General features: G+C 39.8%; 1 protein-coding gene across 5 annotated transcripts in view; it reads left to right on the top strand.

Annotated features, from left to right (window-relative positions):
• LOC143022079 (mRNA-capping enzyme-like) overlaps nt 1-18,306 on the top strand; it is a 268,589-nt gene that overhangs the window by 128,127 nt on the left and 122,156 nt on the right. For all 5 annotated transcript variants that reach the window (XM_076180040.1, XM_076180038.1, XM_076180036.1 and 2 more), the window contains exon 7: nt 8,157-8,275. In XM_076180040.1, the coding sequence (XP_076036155.1) occupies nt 8,157-8,275 (119 nt within the window). The remainder of the gene's footprint in view (nt 1-8,156; nt 8,276-18,306) is intronic.

Raw genomic sequence — 18,306 nt, 5'->3', positions numbered from 1 at the left:
ATGTAATTTCTGGTGGTGCGCCCAGAAGCACCCGTTACGCCTGCACAGGTAGCTAGACGGCATGAAACCCTTTTACTCTGCTTATCAAACAAGTCAAAACTCAGATTTTGCTAAAGAGCAATTGCATTGATCGTCTAGGATGGCATAACACCACACTCCGAGCTCTGGCTTACTCTCAGGATAGACTTTCACCAAGAAGGTCTTGGCGCAGGACTTACTCATGGAGGTGGGGTTACTGCAAATCAAGGTGCATTTCGAATTGACCGCAGCATCCTCCCCTCCATGAGTCTTGACTACAGGAGTAGGAACATTAGGAAGTGGCACTTGGTCGGTTACAGAGAAGTGAGGTGTCTCTTGAGCAACCTCCCTTCCATGCTGTGTTACAGCTTGAGCAGGACTTCTTTTTGCTCTGGGTTCATCATAGTGTAAGGCAGCCACATGAGTGGAAGCTTTACAGAGCTTACAAAACAGTGTTTCTTTGCAGCTGGAAGAAGGATGGTCATCTTTACAACACTTATAACACATGCCTTTATCATTTAGGGAAATCCTTCCTTTCGCTTACAGACAAGGTACGGAAGGCCTTACAGAAATTTAAATTATGCAACCCCTCCCTTTCCCTGCTTTACCTTGATCAGTGGAACTAGCAGCGTTAACAGACATGTCAGCAGCCGTGGTCTTCTTAGGAGTCTTACTATTACCCGGCAACTGGGTGTCAGTCTTCTTCACACGTACTTGAGGAAGCCTGAAAGAAGGTGGCTTCTCTGATTTCATAGACCTGTCAGCACCGAAGTTATGGATGGCAAAACATGGATCGTTCTTGACCCTTGCTATTTCCTTCACAAACTGCACAAAGAAGGTGAAGGGTGGATATGGTACACTGTAGGTGGTCTTGTAGTTCATGGCCTTGCTAATCCACTTTTCCTGTACATAGAATGGAAGTTTAGCGACAATAGGATTGATACCTGAAGAAGCATCATAACAGGCAAAGAGAGTACTGTAGACAGGGTTAGCTTTCAAAGCTTCTATGTGGGACAGGATGTCATACAAAGCAAAGAATTTGAATGTATCTTTAGGTGTTAACCTTGGAAAACTATCTAACTTCTTTTTAATCGAAGCCTCAACAATCTCAGGGGCAGCATACCTGTCATTCAACCATTCCCAGATTCTACTGCACGCTATGTTTGGGTTATTGGCATTTGAGGATCTGATCATAAGGGCCCATTTTTTAGATTCAGGGCCTAGGTGCTTAACTAACAGATCTATTTCCTCCTTGCGTGAGATTAACTCTTGCATGACTTCACCAAATCTTTCTCTCCAGACAGCATAATTCTCAGCAGTATCATCGAACTTAAACAGTCTGCTTAGGAGTAATTCCTTTCGCATGAGAAACTTAGTGAAATCATCATAATTGGAGGATGTACCTGATCTAGGACACTTACTACAAGAAGGCTTCACTGCAGGTTGTGACAGAGAAATGCTATGGTTAGCAATGGGTTGCTGTGCAGGTTGCACAGGCTTTACGTTTACTTCCTCGGTGCAAGGTTCAAAACTGAATGGAACATTGTTAACAGGCTGTGAGTTAAATTTGAGATCAGAACAGGGTTTGAAAACAGGACTTTCAGGGTTCAGGCCTACAGGATCTTTCTGACTAGCGGAAACATCAATCATACTCCCTTGCTGTTGTACATATAGCTGGGTGCGGGTAGCAACTGTTTCTTTCAGTTGCTCCTGTTCACTGCATGTTTCCCAATCAGTTTCGGATCCTAGGTGCCGAAGTTCAGCTTCGGCTACCTCCAACTCCCTTTGCTGTTCTATGACTTTAAGCCTGGCTTGCATTTCAGCTTCTTCTCTTGACCTTTGGGCTTCCTTGTCAGCCTTTTCCTTTAAAAGCTGACCTTCTTGCTCGGCAAACTTGACCCTGATACGAGCGGCCTCAACTTTGGCCCGTTGCCTCATTGCAACAACGCTAGCACTGGTGCTACCGGAACAGCTTGACCTAATTGACTTTCTTCCGTGACTTTGACTGAGGAAGATGATGCATAATTACTGATTACCTGTCGAAAGAATGCCGGAAAATTCCTGTCTTCCTCACTCACTAATTCAGCACGAATCCGGCTTTCTGTAGTACGTTCACGCATTAAGTGTGCTAGATACTTCTATACAGTATCCTGGTATTCACCATGAACTTTGTACAGTTTAGTACCAAAGTCCTTCTCTCTGACTAAGGACTGTACCTCATCTCTAAACAATTTGATTTGGCGTTCATATTGGTCAGTTATTCCTTGGTATACTTCTTGCCCTTGGCAGTAAGAGTCCTTACTCTGTTAGAGATAGGCCTTTCATCCATACTGTGGGTCGAGGCTATGGTGCCAATGCAAGGTTAAACAATAAGAGATCAAACAGTGGATTGCAAAGAAAGAGAGAAAGGAAAACTCGACTTATCTATGAATGAAGCCCGCGGAGTAAGTAGTCACTGACATACATATAAGAAACTTAAAGGTAATGAACTTGAATTGATTACACCTCACAGCGATTCATTCTATGTCAGGCTCACGACACGTATGCACATACATATATCTACTTATATATACTAATTTAAATTTAGCAACATACATATACATTAAAAACATGATGGAAGCCTTGAGTCACGTGACGTAACATGGTGAAACTTGGCACTTCTACATTGTTGCCACATCGACAGCACGCGGTCGCAACAAGGCGACAATAAGTTCACTAAGCACTTAGCACGTCTATACATTGTTGCCACAGCGACAACTAGGGACCACTCGGTCACAACAGGTCGACAAATTTCACTAATCACTGTCACTGCATTTGCACACTAATGACACTCGATACTATTCGTATATGTTGAAGGGCACGTCGGGCCATGTGGCTCCTGACGATGAAGCGAGTTGAGACGTGGCAACGGTGTACTTGGCGTCACTTCAAGCATGGGTTTTTGCTTCACTTTTAATAAGGTTACCTCTTCTTGCGGCACTCCCCAATTCATTCACCTCGTTGCATAGGCGATGATCTTCTTTGTTTTCATTGGCAAGGCAGGGAGCGCCAATGCACTCATTTTCATTGTGGCGCAGCGAACTGGCTTGTTATTGGCGGCAAAACATGGCTAATGGGTTGCCCTCTTACATAAGAAGAATGTTCCTCACACGGAAGGGCAAGAAGGATTACTTGTGTGTTTTCCATGTATATTTAGACGATAGAAAAAAGGAGTTGCCCCCTTACATAAGAAGAATTGCCCCTTTACATGAGAGGAGTTGCCATGTTACATTAGAGGAGATGAAAACTGAAAACACGAAATTACAAAGGTACTGGTTAGGCCCACAGCTACGAGCCAAAAAACATAAAAATGGAAAATTACAAAGAATCTGTACACAATATGTATACGCAAGCTTAAGAATACACTTATCAAAAATAGCAGATACTCCAATATAACATAAATTTGGCTCAAAGACAACTTACTGAGTTAGCCGCAAAGAGGGTCGAAAAATGGGTGTAAACACTATGAGTTCTTAAACCATACTAAAGGGGTTAGTTGTCAGCCGTGATGTCACAGACGGCAAAGGTCTTCACACAACTTAATCTTATTCTAAATTAAAGGCAAACATTGTACAAATAATGGGATGTTATCTTGCAGCACAGCTTGCAGACAACTTACAGAGTTTGGAAATAAACAGAAATAGTCTCAACTCGGAATACACAATAAAAACATTACAGAAACGAAACTTTTCCAGGGGAAACGGGCTTAAGACAAAATATACGCAAAATTTGAGATACATAGAATCATGGAAAAGGCCCCGTTACTGCTCGTAACGGCACACATCCTAATAGTCTTCCATCAACCCTATCTCCCAACTCCCTTTCCACCCCTGTTCTCCTCCTCACCTCTTCATTTCTCACTCTATCCAGCCTAGTAACCCCCATCATACTTCTCAGACACCTCATCTCAAACACATTCAAACTCCTTCTCTCTTCCTCTCTTATGTTCCATGTTTCTGCCCCATACAGTGCTGTTGGCACAATCACTCCTTCATATAGTCTCCTCTTAGCATCCATTCCAAATGTCTATTCCTCATTACACTTTTTAATCCACCAAGGCATTTACTCGCTTCTCTCAATCTACATTCTACCTCCACCTTCACTCCACCTTTTCCTGCCACATTTGCACCCAAGTATCTAAAACTATCCACTTCCTCAAGTCGCTCTCCCGTAATGCTCACTTAATTGGTAAGGAACAGTGTGGGTTTAGGACAGGTAGAGGTTGTGTAAATCAGGTTTTTGTGCTAAGACAGATATGCGAGAAAGCTATAGGAAAGGGGAAGGATGTTTTTTGGCTTTTATGGATCTGGAAAAGGCTTACGACAGGTGAAAGAGAACGAGCAATACAGCGGTAACTTTTATTTTCTATAATGCGAGTATTATGACGCAACATTGCACGTCTGGCAGCTAATGCTGCCCGCGAGATTTTGGCCCGGAGTGAAGGGGTTAAGCAGTTCACTCTAAGCAGCTCCCTACTTTTTGCCCTTTTCCGCTTTCTCCATCTCTCCTCTACTCTCATCTTACCTTCCACCAGAAAATGATCTGATATTCCCCCACATCCCCTTAGAACATGTACATCCTTAATTCTTCCTATTATACTCCTATCTACCACTACATAGTCCATTAATGCTCTATCTACCACCCTTCCATCCACCACCCTCTCCCATGTGTACTTATGCTTGACTTTCTTCCTAAACACTGTATTTGCTATCATCAACTCTCTAGACACATCTCCACCATCAACTCTCCACTACGATTCTTTCCTGGAACTCCACACTTCCCAACCACTCTGTCTATTGGTTCATTTCCTACCCTAGCATTAAGGTTTCCCAATACTACTACATTGACGTTTCTCCCTAATCCCTCTATGCACTCATTTATATCTATCCAAAAAGCCTCCCTCTCGTCTACACTTTTCTCACTACCAGGCCCATATGCACTTACAAAAACTCACATTTCCTTTCCCAGTTTCACCTTCATCCATATTAACCTTGAAGAAACCTCCCACTCCACTACACATTTACCTATCTCTTCACTTACTAGTGTAGCCACCCCTTCCCTCCCTTGCCCTCTTCACTGATGAGAACCTCCCAACTAAACTCCCAAACTCACACTCACCTCTCCCTTTCAACTTAGTTTCACTCAAAGCCAACACATCCATCTTTCTTCTCACCAACATACTGCCTATCTCTTCCCTTTTACTCTCATCTGTACTACATCCATGCACATTAAAAGACCCAAACCTTAGGGTACTGGTTGGAAAACTCCCAGACCCTCTTATGCATTTACTTTTTTTAGGAATGTCCCCTGTGGGGCTACAAGGAGAAGGATGCCTGGTCCCAATCCTGTCCCATTTTTTTCGTCTCTTATGATTCAAGTGGGAATACTTGGTGGCAGCATTCTATCCCCCACCACAGGGTAGGTGAAAAAAGGAAATGAATATTCAGAGAAGTGGTACAGGACAGTAACAAAGGGTTGGGGGACAGCATAACGGAGGGACAGTCGCAGCATAATAAGAGTGTCATAATTTCTCTGTGAACAGTCCTCCTCTATCGCAGACAAAATGATGTGTGGCTCTGGTCCGTAGGGGCGCCCCATATAGAACCTAAAGTACAAACTACATGCTATTTTACCACAATAACATGCAGCCAATACCTCAGATGGGTTGCTCCTTGTATTCTTTCTACATACATATACCATAGGCTTTTTTATATGCATGTAGAAAGAATACAAAGAGCAATGACAAAGTTGGCACCAACTCTTTCCAAATTAACATACAAACAAAGATTGTCCAAATTGGAACTACCAACTCTGGAACAAAGAAGAGAAAGAGAAGATCTACTGACTATAGCATCATGAAAGGAATGGAAATCCAAGATAGAGATGATTTATTAAAACAAGAGAACATGAAAAGAAATTCAAAAAGGATAATTATAGAAGAGATCTGAAAAAGAATAGCTTCCCACATAGTGGTTGATACCTGGAATAAATTAGATAAGGAAACTGTGTGCAAACACTATTCTTTCTAATTTCTTTTTATTCTTTTTAGTACTGGGTGTCCATAGTGTTGCTGTGTTCTCCAGTTTTGGTCTTATTAGTGCAACTACAAAGATGGCACCAACTCTATCCAAATTAACATACGAACGAAGATTGTCCAAATTGGAACTACCATCTCTGGAAAAAAGAAGAGAAAGAGGAGATCTACTATTTTTTAGCATCATGAAAGGAATGGAAATCCTAGATAGAGATGATTTATTAAAACAAGAGGACATGAAAAGAAACTTAAAAAGGATAATTATAGAAGAAATCTAAAAAAGAATAGCTTCCCACATAGTGGTGGATACCTGGAAGAAATTAGATAAGGAAACTGTGTGCAAATACTATTCTTTCTAATTTCTTTATATTCTTTTTAGTACTGGGTGTCCATAGTGTTGCTGTGCACTCCAGTTTTGGTCTTATTAGTGTAACTAATATTTTTTTTTTATTTCCTCATCCAAATAGTCAAATGCCACTTTCATTGACCTTAATAGGTTGAAGGTTCCTCCAACTATTTTGTTGATATGTTTGTCCGGTGACATGTCTTTACTGATTATTACTCCAAGATCTCTTTCTGAGTTCTTGTTTTTGACATCTTAACCAATTTTATATTTCTTGATATTCTATTATTACTTTTTCCGAACTCCATTATACTACACTTCTTGATATTGAAGTTTACTTCCCACTTTTGACTCCATTTCCAGATTTTGTCTAGGTCTATCTGTAATGATTCACAATCTTCCACTGTACTTTCTTCAAGTGTTCCTGCGTCATCTGCGAAGTTCATGTAACATTCCACTCCTTCATGTCATTTATATATATGGCAAACATGATTGGAGTCAGTAGTGAACCTTGCAGGACACCACTTATCATTTCTTCCCAGGTCGAGTATTTGTCTCTAATTACTACCCACATTTTCCTTCCAGTCAAGAAGTTTTCCATCCATTCTAATAATTTTCCTTTGATGCCACCTATTGATTCTATTTATCTTATTAGTTTTTTGTGTGGTACTTTGTCATGCTTTTTGTAGGTCTAGAAAAGCACAGTCCAGCCATCCATCCCTTGTATTATTTCTATTAGTCTAGAATAGAAGCAGATCAGATTTGTTGTACATGATCTTCCTTGTCTAAATCCAAATTGATTCGGATTCAATATATTTTTTCTTACAGATGTTTAACCCATCTACTTTTGATAACTTTTTCATATATTTTTGCTATTGTGCTTGTAAAGGAGACTGGTCTGTAGCTGGTTGGATTTTCCTTATTCCCTCCTTTATATATTGGTACAATATTTTCATTTTTCCAGTCCTGTGGTACCTTTCCTTCTTTGAGTATTTAATTATCTTGTATATTTTGTCCGTCAACTCCTCTATGCATTCTTTCAATATCCAGTTTGCAATTCCATCCGGACCGTGTGATTTCCTGACATCAAGGATTTTTATTTGGTCTCTAATTTCCTTTGGTGTCACCGTTATTTCCTTTATTGGGGGTATCTCTCCCCCGATTTCCTCACAGTTTTGTAAACTTTCAATTGTGAATACTGATTTGAAATGATTATTCATAATTTCAGCCATTTCTTCTTTTTCTTTATATCCGTAATTCCCTTGGCGCAGTCTTTCTATTTCTTGTTTGTTTTTTAGTTTACCATTTACATACCTGTAAAATAGTTTAGGTTGTTCCTTGCATTTTTCTATTATCTCTTTCATAGTTTCTCTTTTCATGTCTGTGTATTTTTACATAATCATTTCTTAGCTTGATGTGTGTGTTGATGTATGAATGGTGGTTATATATAATCAATATGAAAGATACTATAAAAAATGTCTTAAAATGAAACATTTCCTCAGAAATTTTTTGCCAGGTAAAGGGTTAATGTTAAAAAAAAATCTGTTATATCCATTATTTCTATGAGTGCCTGTTAAAGGGTTAAAGATTAAAAAGGAGGTAAAATGAGATCTGAGAAGAACAAGTTTTTTATGAAAAACTTGTCATTGGAGTATTTCATGCTTGCCATTGAAGTGACTAATGATTTTATATAAGTTAATGTTTATTTTCTTTTGGTTACAGTACTGGGTTTCCAGGATGTCAGCCAGTTAGCATGGACCAAGACAATCTCAACTGTCTTCACACACATCCATACATGGTATCCTGGAAGGCAGATGGTACCCGATACATGATGCTTATAGGTATAATGCTTCTGTTCATTCATTTTACTGTAGGTTTTTTTTACTTTTTAATATATCCTTCAGGGGTGCAGAAGGTAGGATACCTAGTCCTATACTCCGTCCCATTTTAGTTGCCTTTTATAACTAAGTGGGAATACTTGGTGGCAGTAGTCTTTCTCCCCTTACAGGGTTTGGCAAAAATGAAAATGAATATTCAGAGAAGTGGTACAGGACAGTATTAAGAGTAGGGGGGGACAGCATAACTGAGTGACAGTTGCAATATAATAAAGTAGCATCATTTCTCTGAGTAGATATTTTCTTTAACATAGACAAAATGATGTGTGGGTCAGGTCCATAGGGACACACCATAGACCCTACAGTATCAGCTGCATGCTGCTGAGCAGATTTATACCACACGATAACATGCAGCCAATACCCCAGACAGGATATTGGGAGGGTAGGGAGTGTAACCAGCTATGTATGGTATAAGGTAGATGTGCCACCAGTGTAAAAAGCTGTGGTACAAACAACGGTGGTTTTGCGGGCAAGATAGTCTCCCTTGGACTTTCTTCTATTTATTAACAATATTATCTGGGTTTGCAAAGATTACAAATAGGTCCTTTGACCAAATACTCTAAGTGCCAGGCCTTGACCTCGACACTGCCCTGGGCAGATGTCTCCCCTCTGCCAGGTGAGCAACCTGGGCAGATCTGTCTGGCAGGTGACCTGGCCAGCTCTAGTGCTTCCGGCAGCATAGCCTTTTGATAATAAAGGGGGTTAGTAGGTTGTCATATGTGGGACGAGTTAGTTAATGATTATTGGCACAAGTGTTAGTTCTGTATATAGGGGTTAGTCGTATGGTTGGTGTGGTTAGACATGATGTGTATGCTTTAAGTTATGGAAATGTAATTGGGGTTGGTATAAGAAAGGGTTCAGTGGGTCTGTCTGGTGACATTAGGCATCTTGTGTGGTGACACTGGGACATCCTGTTGTCTTATTTTGCATTTAGTCAAGTGTTTGGTCAGATGTTTTTGATTGGGAAAGTGATGATATTTGCAAGATTACAGGTCTTTCTCAAGATGAGTACCGTGTCGCATGTCTGGGGATCATGTATTTACCTAGTTGTATTATATGGGAAGGGAGCTATGCACGTGGTGACCCATCTTTGTATCTCTCAACATCAAGTTTTTTCTTAAAATCTTGTATAGTGTTCGCACACACTGTTTCGTTGTCTAATTTGTTCCATGTATCTATCACTCAGTGTGGGAAGCTGTTCCTTTTTAAATTTCTTCTGTAACTATCTTTTTGTAGTTTTCTTTTCGTGTCCTCTTATTTTACTGTTGTCCCATATCAACAAGTCATCCCTATCTAAAATTTCCATTCCTTTCATTATTCTGTAAATAGTCAGCAGGTCACCTCTTTCTCTTCTCTGTTCCAAAGTTGGTAGTTCTAATTTGGACAGTCTTTACTCATATGTTAGTTCAGAAAGAGTTGGTGCTAGTTTGGTTGTTGCTTTTTGTAGCCTTTCTAGTTTTTTAATGTTCTTTTTGGTACTGGGTGTCCAGAGTGCTGCTGTGTACTCGAGTTTTGGTCTTATTAGTGTAGTTAGGATTTTCTTTATCATTTTTTCGTCCAAATAGGCAAATCCAACTTTGATTGATCTCAATGAATTGTAGGTTTCTCCAAATATTTTGTTAATATACTCATCTGGTGTCATGTCCTTGCCAATCATCACTCCAAGACCTTTCTCCGAGTTTACTTTTTTCACCTTTTCATCACCAATTTTGTAATCTTTTGATATTCTGTTTTTACTCTTTCCAAACTCCATTATACTACATTTCTATATATTGAATTTTACTTCCCACTTTGGGTCCAATTCCAGATCTTGTCCAAATCTTGTTGCAATGAGTTGCAGTCTTCCTCTGTTTTTACCTTCTTTAGTATCTTTGCATCATCTGCAAAGAAATTTATATAACACTATACACCTTCATCCATGTCATCAATGTATATGCAAACATGATCAGGGCCAGCACTGATCCCTGTGGGACACCGCTTTTCACTTCTTCCCAGTTTGAGAATTTTTCTCTAATTACAACTCTCATTTTCCTCCCAATCAGGAAGTCTTTCATCCATTCCACTAATTTTCCTTTGATGCCACCTTTTGACTTGATCTTCTTTATAAATTTTTTATGTGGTACCTTGTCGAATGAGTGCATAGAGGGTTTAGGAAGAAATGTCAATGTAATAGTACTGGGAGACCTTAATGCTAGAGTGGGAAATGGTCCAATCGATGGAGTGGTTGGGAAGTGTGGAGTTCCAGGAAAGAATCGTAGTGGAGAGTTGATGGTGGAAATGTGTCTAGAAAGAGAGTTGATGATAGCAAATACAGTGTTTTGGAAGAAAGTCAAGCATAAGTACACATGGGAGAGGGTGGTGGAGGGAAGGGTGGTAGATAGAGCGCTAATGGATTATGTAGTGGTAAATAGGATTATGATAGGAAGAGTTAAGGATGTACATGTGCTAAGAGGAGAGGGTGGGGGAATATCAGATCATTTTTTGGTGGAAGGTAAGTTGAGAGTGGAGGATAGATGGAGGAGGAAAGGGACAAAAGGTAGGGAGGTTCTTAGAGTGAACTCCTTGAATGAAAAGGAAAAGGAGAAGGAGTACGAAAAGAAGCTGAAGGAGGAGTGGGAGGGAGTAAAGGATAGAGCAGAGATGGGTGTGGAGGAGGAATGGGGATGGTTCAAGGAGGGAGTCTTAAAGTGTGCAAGGATGGTGTGTGGAACAAGAAGGACAGGGGGAAATAGAAGAAAGGGTAGTGAATGGTGGGATGAGGAAACAAAGAAGGTTGTAGAAGAGAAGAAGCGAGCATTCACAGATTGGTTACAAAAGAGGACAGGGGAGTCATATGAGACGTACAAAGAAAAGAAAAGAGAAGTAAAGCAAAAGGTAAAGGAGGCAAAGAGGAGAGCAGATGTGAAATGGGGTAGGAGTATGACAGAAAATTTTGAAAGTAATAAAAAGATGTTTTGGAAAGAAATTAAGAGAGGAAGAGGAGGCGAATCAAGTAGGGAAGAAAAGGTAAAAGGTACAGATGGAGAGTTGATAATGGAAGAGATGGCAGTGAGGGGAAGATGGGCAGAATATTTTAGGGAGTTGCTGAATGTGAAGGAGGATAGAGAAGGAAAGATAGCTGCAGTGGGAAATACGAAGAAAATGAGAGTGATGAGTGAGGAGAATGGAGGAGAAATAAGGAAGGATGAGGTGAAGGCAGTTGTAAAGATGATGAAAGCAGGTAAGGCACCTGGTCTGGATGGATGTCATGCAGAATGTCTGAAAAAGGGAGGTTCAGTGATGGTGGACTGGTTGGTGAGATTATTTAATGTTTGCTGGAGAGAGGGTAGAGTACCGGAGGACTGGAGTAGTGCCTGTATAGTTCCTCTTTACAAGGGAAAAGGGGACAAGTGTGAATGTAGTAATTTCAGAGGGATTAGCCTGTTGAGTGTAGTAGGGAAGGCTTATGGGAGAATCTTAATTGAGAGGATTAGGAGAGGAACAGAAGGAGTAATTGGTGAGGAACAGTGTGGATTTAGGACGGGTAGAGGTTGTGTAGATCAGATCTTTGTGGTAAGACAGATATGTGAGAAAGCTATAGGAAAGGGGAAGGATGTTTTTTGGGCTTTTATGGATCTGGAAAAGGCTTATGATAGGGTAGACAGAAAGGCACTGTGGGAGGTTATGCAGATTTATGGGATAGGAGGAAAGCTTTTGGGAGCTGTCAAGAGTTTTTATGTGAGTAGTAGAGCATGTGTTAGGATTGGAAATGGAGAGAGTGAGTGGTTTGAAGTAAAGGTGGGACTTCGTCAAGGATGCGTTATGTCGCCCTGGCTGTTCAACTTATACATGGATGGGGTGGTGCGAGAGGTGAATGCTAGGGTAGTGAGTCAGGGATTGGAGATGGTTAAAGAAAATGGAGAAAAATGGGAGGTGAGCCAGCTGTTGTTTGCGGACGACACTGCGCTTGTGGCAGGGTCAGAGGAGGGATTGAGGAAGCTGGTGGCAGAGTTTGGGAGAGTATGTGATAGAAGAAAGCTAAAGATAAATGTGGGTAAAAGTAAGGTGATGAGATGTACAAGGGGTGAAAGTGGCAGTAGACTGGAAGTGAACATTAAGGGAGAGCGACTGGAGGAAGTGGATAGTTTTAGATACTTGGGTGCAAGTGTAGCAGGAAAAGGTGGAGTGAAGGTGGAGGTAGAATGTAGATTGAGAGAAGCGAGTAAATGCCTTGGTGGTTTAAAGAGTGTAATGAGAAATAGACATTTGGGAATGGATGCGAAGAGGAGACTGTATGAAGGAGTGATTGTGCCAACAGCACTGTATGGGGCAGAAACGTGGAACATAAGAGAAGAAGAGAGAAGGAGTTTGAATGTGTTTGAGATGAGGTGTCTGAGAAGTATGGTAGGGGTTACTAGGCTAGATAGAGTGAGAAATGAGGAGGTGAGGAGGAGAACAGGGGTGAAAAAGGATTTGGGAGATAGGGTTGATGAAAGAATATTAGGATGGTTTGGACACATGGAAAGAATGAGTGAAGAAAGACTAGTAAAAGAGGTATGGAAGGCAGATGTGGAGGGAGTGAACATGAGGGGACGTCCTAGGATGAGGTGGATGGATGGGGTGAAGGGGGCTTTGGGTAAGAGGGGAATGTCTGTTGAGGAAGGAAGGGAGAGGACGGAAGACAGAGGTGAGTGGAGAATGGTTGTATATGGATGATGTTGTGACTGCATGAGGAGAAATGGGCGGGGGGGTGGGGGGTGGGGTAGTATGTGTGAGTAAATTTTGACGCAGCCCGAAGGGATTTCTCCCCGTCCTCTCCTTATATGCAAAGGGGGACGGAGAGGGGGGGGTCGCCGATTAAATGAAGCGGCCTTGCTGTGGATGTACTGTGTCCTGCGACACTGCTTCTGACCCAGGGCGGTGGGCAGGGTGCAGGGATGACCCGTCATCCAGGAGGTGCTCAGATGAGAGGAAGGGTGGGAGGGGTGTGAAGTGTATTTAGAGATGAAATGGGTGGGAGTGTTTTTATGCCTTTCCCTTTTTGGCTACCTCCCTTGGAAGGGGGAAAAAGCCTTGGTATATGTATGTACCTTGTCGAATGCCTTTTGTAGGTCGAGAAAGGCACATCCTGCCCACCCATCTCTCTCTTGTATTATGTCTATTAATCTTGAGTAGAAGCAGATCAAATTTGTTGTACATGATCTCCCTTGGAAATTGGTATGTTATAACACATTTGTAAATGCTCACTATAAACCCACTATCAGAGAAATAAATCGAAAGTACAGGGAGACTGTATATTTCGACTACTATCTGTAGTCCTCTTCAGCAGAATGCTTACAAGAAGTTAAGGTACAAGTATATATGAGGTAGTGAGGGGTACATAAAAGGGGATGGGGAAAGTGGGGGGACTCAGTTTACATGCCCTTGAAATGGTTGGGTCAAGGAAGGACAGTCGGACAAAATACCACCAACTGTCCTTTCTTGACCCAACCATTTCAAGGGCATGTAACCTGAGTCCCCCCACTTTCCCCATCCCCTTTTATGTACCCCTCACTACATCATATATATTTATACCTTAACTTCTTGTAAGCATTCTGCTGAAGAGGACTACAGATAGTAGTCGAAATATACAGTTTCCCTGTACTTTTATTATTATTTATCTGATAGTGGGTTTATAGTGAACATGATCTCCCTTGTTTGAATCCAAATTAATTTGGATTTAGTATAGTTTTTTCTTCCAGGTGCTTTACCCATCTATTTTTGACAATACGTTCACAAATTTTTGCTATTGTGCTTGTCAGTGATACCAGTCTGTAATGAGATGGGTCTTCTTTATTACCTCCCTTATAGATTGGTACAATGTTTGCCTTTTTCCAGTCCAGTGGCACTTTTCCTTCTTTAAGTGATACAGACGCTCCTCTACTTACGTTCATTCGTTTTATGTTTTTTCGATTTTACGTTTGAACTGACGGTAAAAAAAAAATTGAATTTTTTTTTTTTTTGAGTGAATTTTTTAGTTTACCGCGCTCTCTGTAGTTCAAACGATACTTGCGCATGATGCTGCGTCCATTGTTTACATTGCGCAGACGACAAACTGAAAATGCCTTGCCTCCTCCCCCTCCCCCTCCTCCTCCTCCCCCTCCTCCTCCACCATCTCAATTTATGTTGCTTGAATTTAATCTATTTGAAATTAATGTTATTATTTTACAATGTTATGTGTTTAATTAATGATTTAGGGGTGTTTTATAAGATACGGTAATAGAATTTACTGATGTATAGTACAGTAACAACTTACGTTAATTTTCAACTTACGTTCGGCCGTTCGGAACGTAACTAAAACATAAGTTGAGGAGCGTCTGTACTTTGATTATAATGTATATTTTGTCAGTTAATTCTTCCATACATTCTTTCAGTATCCAGTTTGCAATTCTGTCTGGGCCATGTGATTTTCTAACAAGGGTTTTAATTTGGTCGCTCACTTCTTTTTGTGTTATAATTATTTCTTTCATTGCGGGGGATAATTCTCTCACAATTTCTTCACAGTCAGGTGAACCTTCTAATGTGAACACTGATTTGAAGTGGTTGTTCATAATTTCTGCCATTTCTAGTTCCTCTATATATTCATTTTTGCCCTGGCGCAATTTTTCTATTTCTTGTTTGTTTTTTAGTTTTCCATTTACATACTTGTAAAATAGTTTGGGTTCTTCCTTGCATTTATCTATTATCCTTTTTTTGTAGTTCTCTTTTCATCTCTGCGTACTTTTACATATTAATTTCTCAGTTTGATGTATGTTTGCCATTTGTTTGGTTTCTTGTCTCTTTTCCATTTTTTTCCAGCTTTGTCTCTTTTGTCCTTAGCTTCATTTTAATTTTTGTTGTACCAGCTTTTTATGTACCGTATATACTCGTCTATAGGTCGAAATCTTAAGGAATTTTTTTTAGGCCAAAACCTAGGGGTCAACCTATACCCAAGTAATAATCTTGTTAGGTTGAAATCCAGACATGACAAGAAAGGCTAGGAAGAACTCTTACCTTTTCTTTAGGTTCAGAAATCAAAATATTTACCTACTAGTTACTACCAGTAAACAATGGGGACATAAAATACACGGTACGTACCAAAACATGTGAAATTCCTTCTAGATACGGTAACCCCATACTGTGGTTTTACCTGTTTGTTAAAATTCTTAGCACAGGCGAGCTTATTATATCATGTATACTATTATAGTACCCATAGTTGTTTAAAAAATAATAAAATGCTGTGATATTCTCAAATTTAGGTATTTTTTTTAGTTTCGACCATGGGCGCAATATAGCAATAGAAAATTAATTATTAATTTTGTAAATTAAAATGTATCAACGTAATATGCAATTTTGTGGGCGGAAATGAAAATAAAAAATACCTTGCTACAAGCAAATGCTAATGAACGAAGTCGGTAGCATAGGATTGGGACTCCATCTTGTCCTCTGTCAATTGATGGCCTCGGTACTTCCGACAGTACCTCGCCAGGTACATTTTCTTGAAGGAATGTTATGGAGCAGAGATACATACATTTCTTCAAGCTGCAAGAACTTTGTATACCCCGCAAGTTGAGAGAGTGGTTGAAAAGCCCAACAACATCGCTCACAACGACGACAACGAGGACGAGCCGGATGACATTTAATTTGCAGGTAATGATTTATTAAACACAGGTTAGGTTAGGTTGGTTAATTTAGGTTAGACGAATTTATCATCCTTTCATTTCTTCGACGTCAGCATTTATCAAAACAAACATGGCATACCATTCATCCAACAAGACTTCATTACTTACGAAATCTATTTTAGCACCTTTTTTGTTTTTTATTTCTCACAAAATTGCATATTACGTTGATACATTATAATTTACAAAATTAATAATTAATTTTCTATTGCTATATTGCGCCCATGGTCGAAACAAAAAATTTACCAAAATTTAGCTTTCTATATGGTATATATTATTATTACCATTACCAAAACAATGCATGGATCTCACCATCACGAAAACAAACTGTTCAGTATTGCCAGCTTGTTACTGTTACAGTGACACATGGTATAATCCTAAATCTTTTAACTAAAATCCACCAAAATCGTTTTCCTTGCTGTCGTCATCTTCACCACCAAGCAGCTCCTCCCACTCACTTCTGTGTAGAGTATCGTCATACAGATCAACTTCATCAGCCATAGGAACATCAACATCATCTTCCTCCACATTATCATTAGCCGGATCATCCGCACAGTTGAGATTACAAGACTACTCTGAGACACTGTTTGTTAAAATTGTTTCTAACGAAACACGCCTAGCCAGTTTATTCCGTATACTGTACATTACTTGGTAATCTGTTCAAGTTTTTCACTCCGCTGAAATGACAACTTTAGTGAAACTTATTAAATATTAAAATCAGTGAGCTTGAAAAACACATAAAACCAAAATACATCAGAATTAATGAAGTGAAAAAACCATAATAATCAATTGCTATACCAGGCAAGCCATGCCACTTCAAAGCATTAACCCCTTCCATACGGTGCCGCCTACGGAGGCGTCATGAGGAGCAAGTGGATTCGCGACGCTGCCATATCGGCGTCTTGATTATATTTATTGTAGTCGCCCCTGTGTTTTTACATTCTCCCAAATGTGCCTTGAATCCCATTCTCTGTGGTTTTCAAAATTTGCGGGTGAAAGAGAGAACGATCAATATAAGCGGTGACTATATTTTATGATGCGAGTATTACTACGACACGTCGTACGGCTGGCATTGGCTGCTGCCCGCGAGATTTAAGTCCGGAGTGAAGTGGTTAAGACAGTGGAATGCTCACAGCACCAAAACAAAAACAAGCCACTCGACCTGTACATGAGGTATATGGAAAATTCCAGATTTTTTGGCCAAAAATGGGGGGTCGACCTTTACACAAGATTGACCTATAGACGAGTATATACGGTATGTTCTTTCTATTTTTTGTTGTGGTACATATTTATTCACTCCTTCATTAAAAAAAATTTTTAGTATCAAGTTTTTCACTCTGCTGAAATGACAACTTCAGTGAAACTTATTAAATATTAAAATCAGTGAGCTTGAAAAACACATAAAACCAAAATACATCAGAATTAATGAAGTGAAAAAACGATAATAATCAATTGCTATAGCAGGCAAGCCATACCACTTCAAAGCATTAAGACAGTGGAATGCTCACAGCACCAAAACAAAAACAAGCCACTCGACCTGTAGATGAGGTATATGGAAAATTCCAGATTTTTTGGCCAAAAATGGGGGGTCGACCTTTACACGAGATCGACCTATAGACGAGTATATACGGTATGTTCTTTCTATTTTTTGTTGTGGTACATATTTATTCACTCCATTAAAAAAAAATTTTAGTATCAAGTTTTTCACTCCGCTGAAATGACAACTTCAGTGAAACTTATTAAATATTAAAATCAGTGAGCTTGAAAAAAACAAACTAAAATACATCAGAATTAATGAAGTGAAAAAACCATAATAATCAATTGCTATAGCAGGCAAGCCATGCCACTTCAAAGCATTAAGACAGTGGAATGCTCACAGCACCAAAACAAAAACAAGCCACTCGACCTGTAGATGAGGTATATGGAAAATTCCAGATTTTTTGGCCAAAAATGGGGGGTCGACCTTTACACGAGATCGACCTATAGACGAGTATATACGGTATGTTCTTTCTATTTTTTGTTGTGGTACATATTTATTCACTCCTTCATTAAAAATTTCTTTTAGTACTATTTTTCTTCTGTCCCTGTTTCTTTGTTTAGGAATTTATCCCAATTTGCATTGCGGAAGAATGCTTTAAGTTTCTCAAAGTTTGTTTTGTTATACATTAGTCTTCCTATTCTATGTTTATTGTTTTTGCTTTGATCCATTTGTTCTTTCAATTCCAGTTCTAGTAGTACATGGCCACTCTTTCCTATCGGGGTTTTGTAATCAATTTTTTCGACAATCTCAGGCTCTGTCAT

The sequence above is a fragment of the Oratosquilla oratoria genome, chromosome 43 (genome assembly GCF_046742065.1).
Source record: "Oratosquilla oratoria isolate Oo_2021 chromosome 43, ASM4674206v1, whole genome shotgun sequence".
Taxonomy (NCBI): Eukaryota; Metazoa; Arthropoda; class Malacostraca; order Stomatopoda; family Squillidae; genus Oratosquilla; species Oratosquilla oratoria.
The sequence above is the reverse complement of the archived record's forward strand: the minus strand, read 5'-3'. Positions and strand labels throughout refer to the sequence as shown.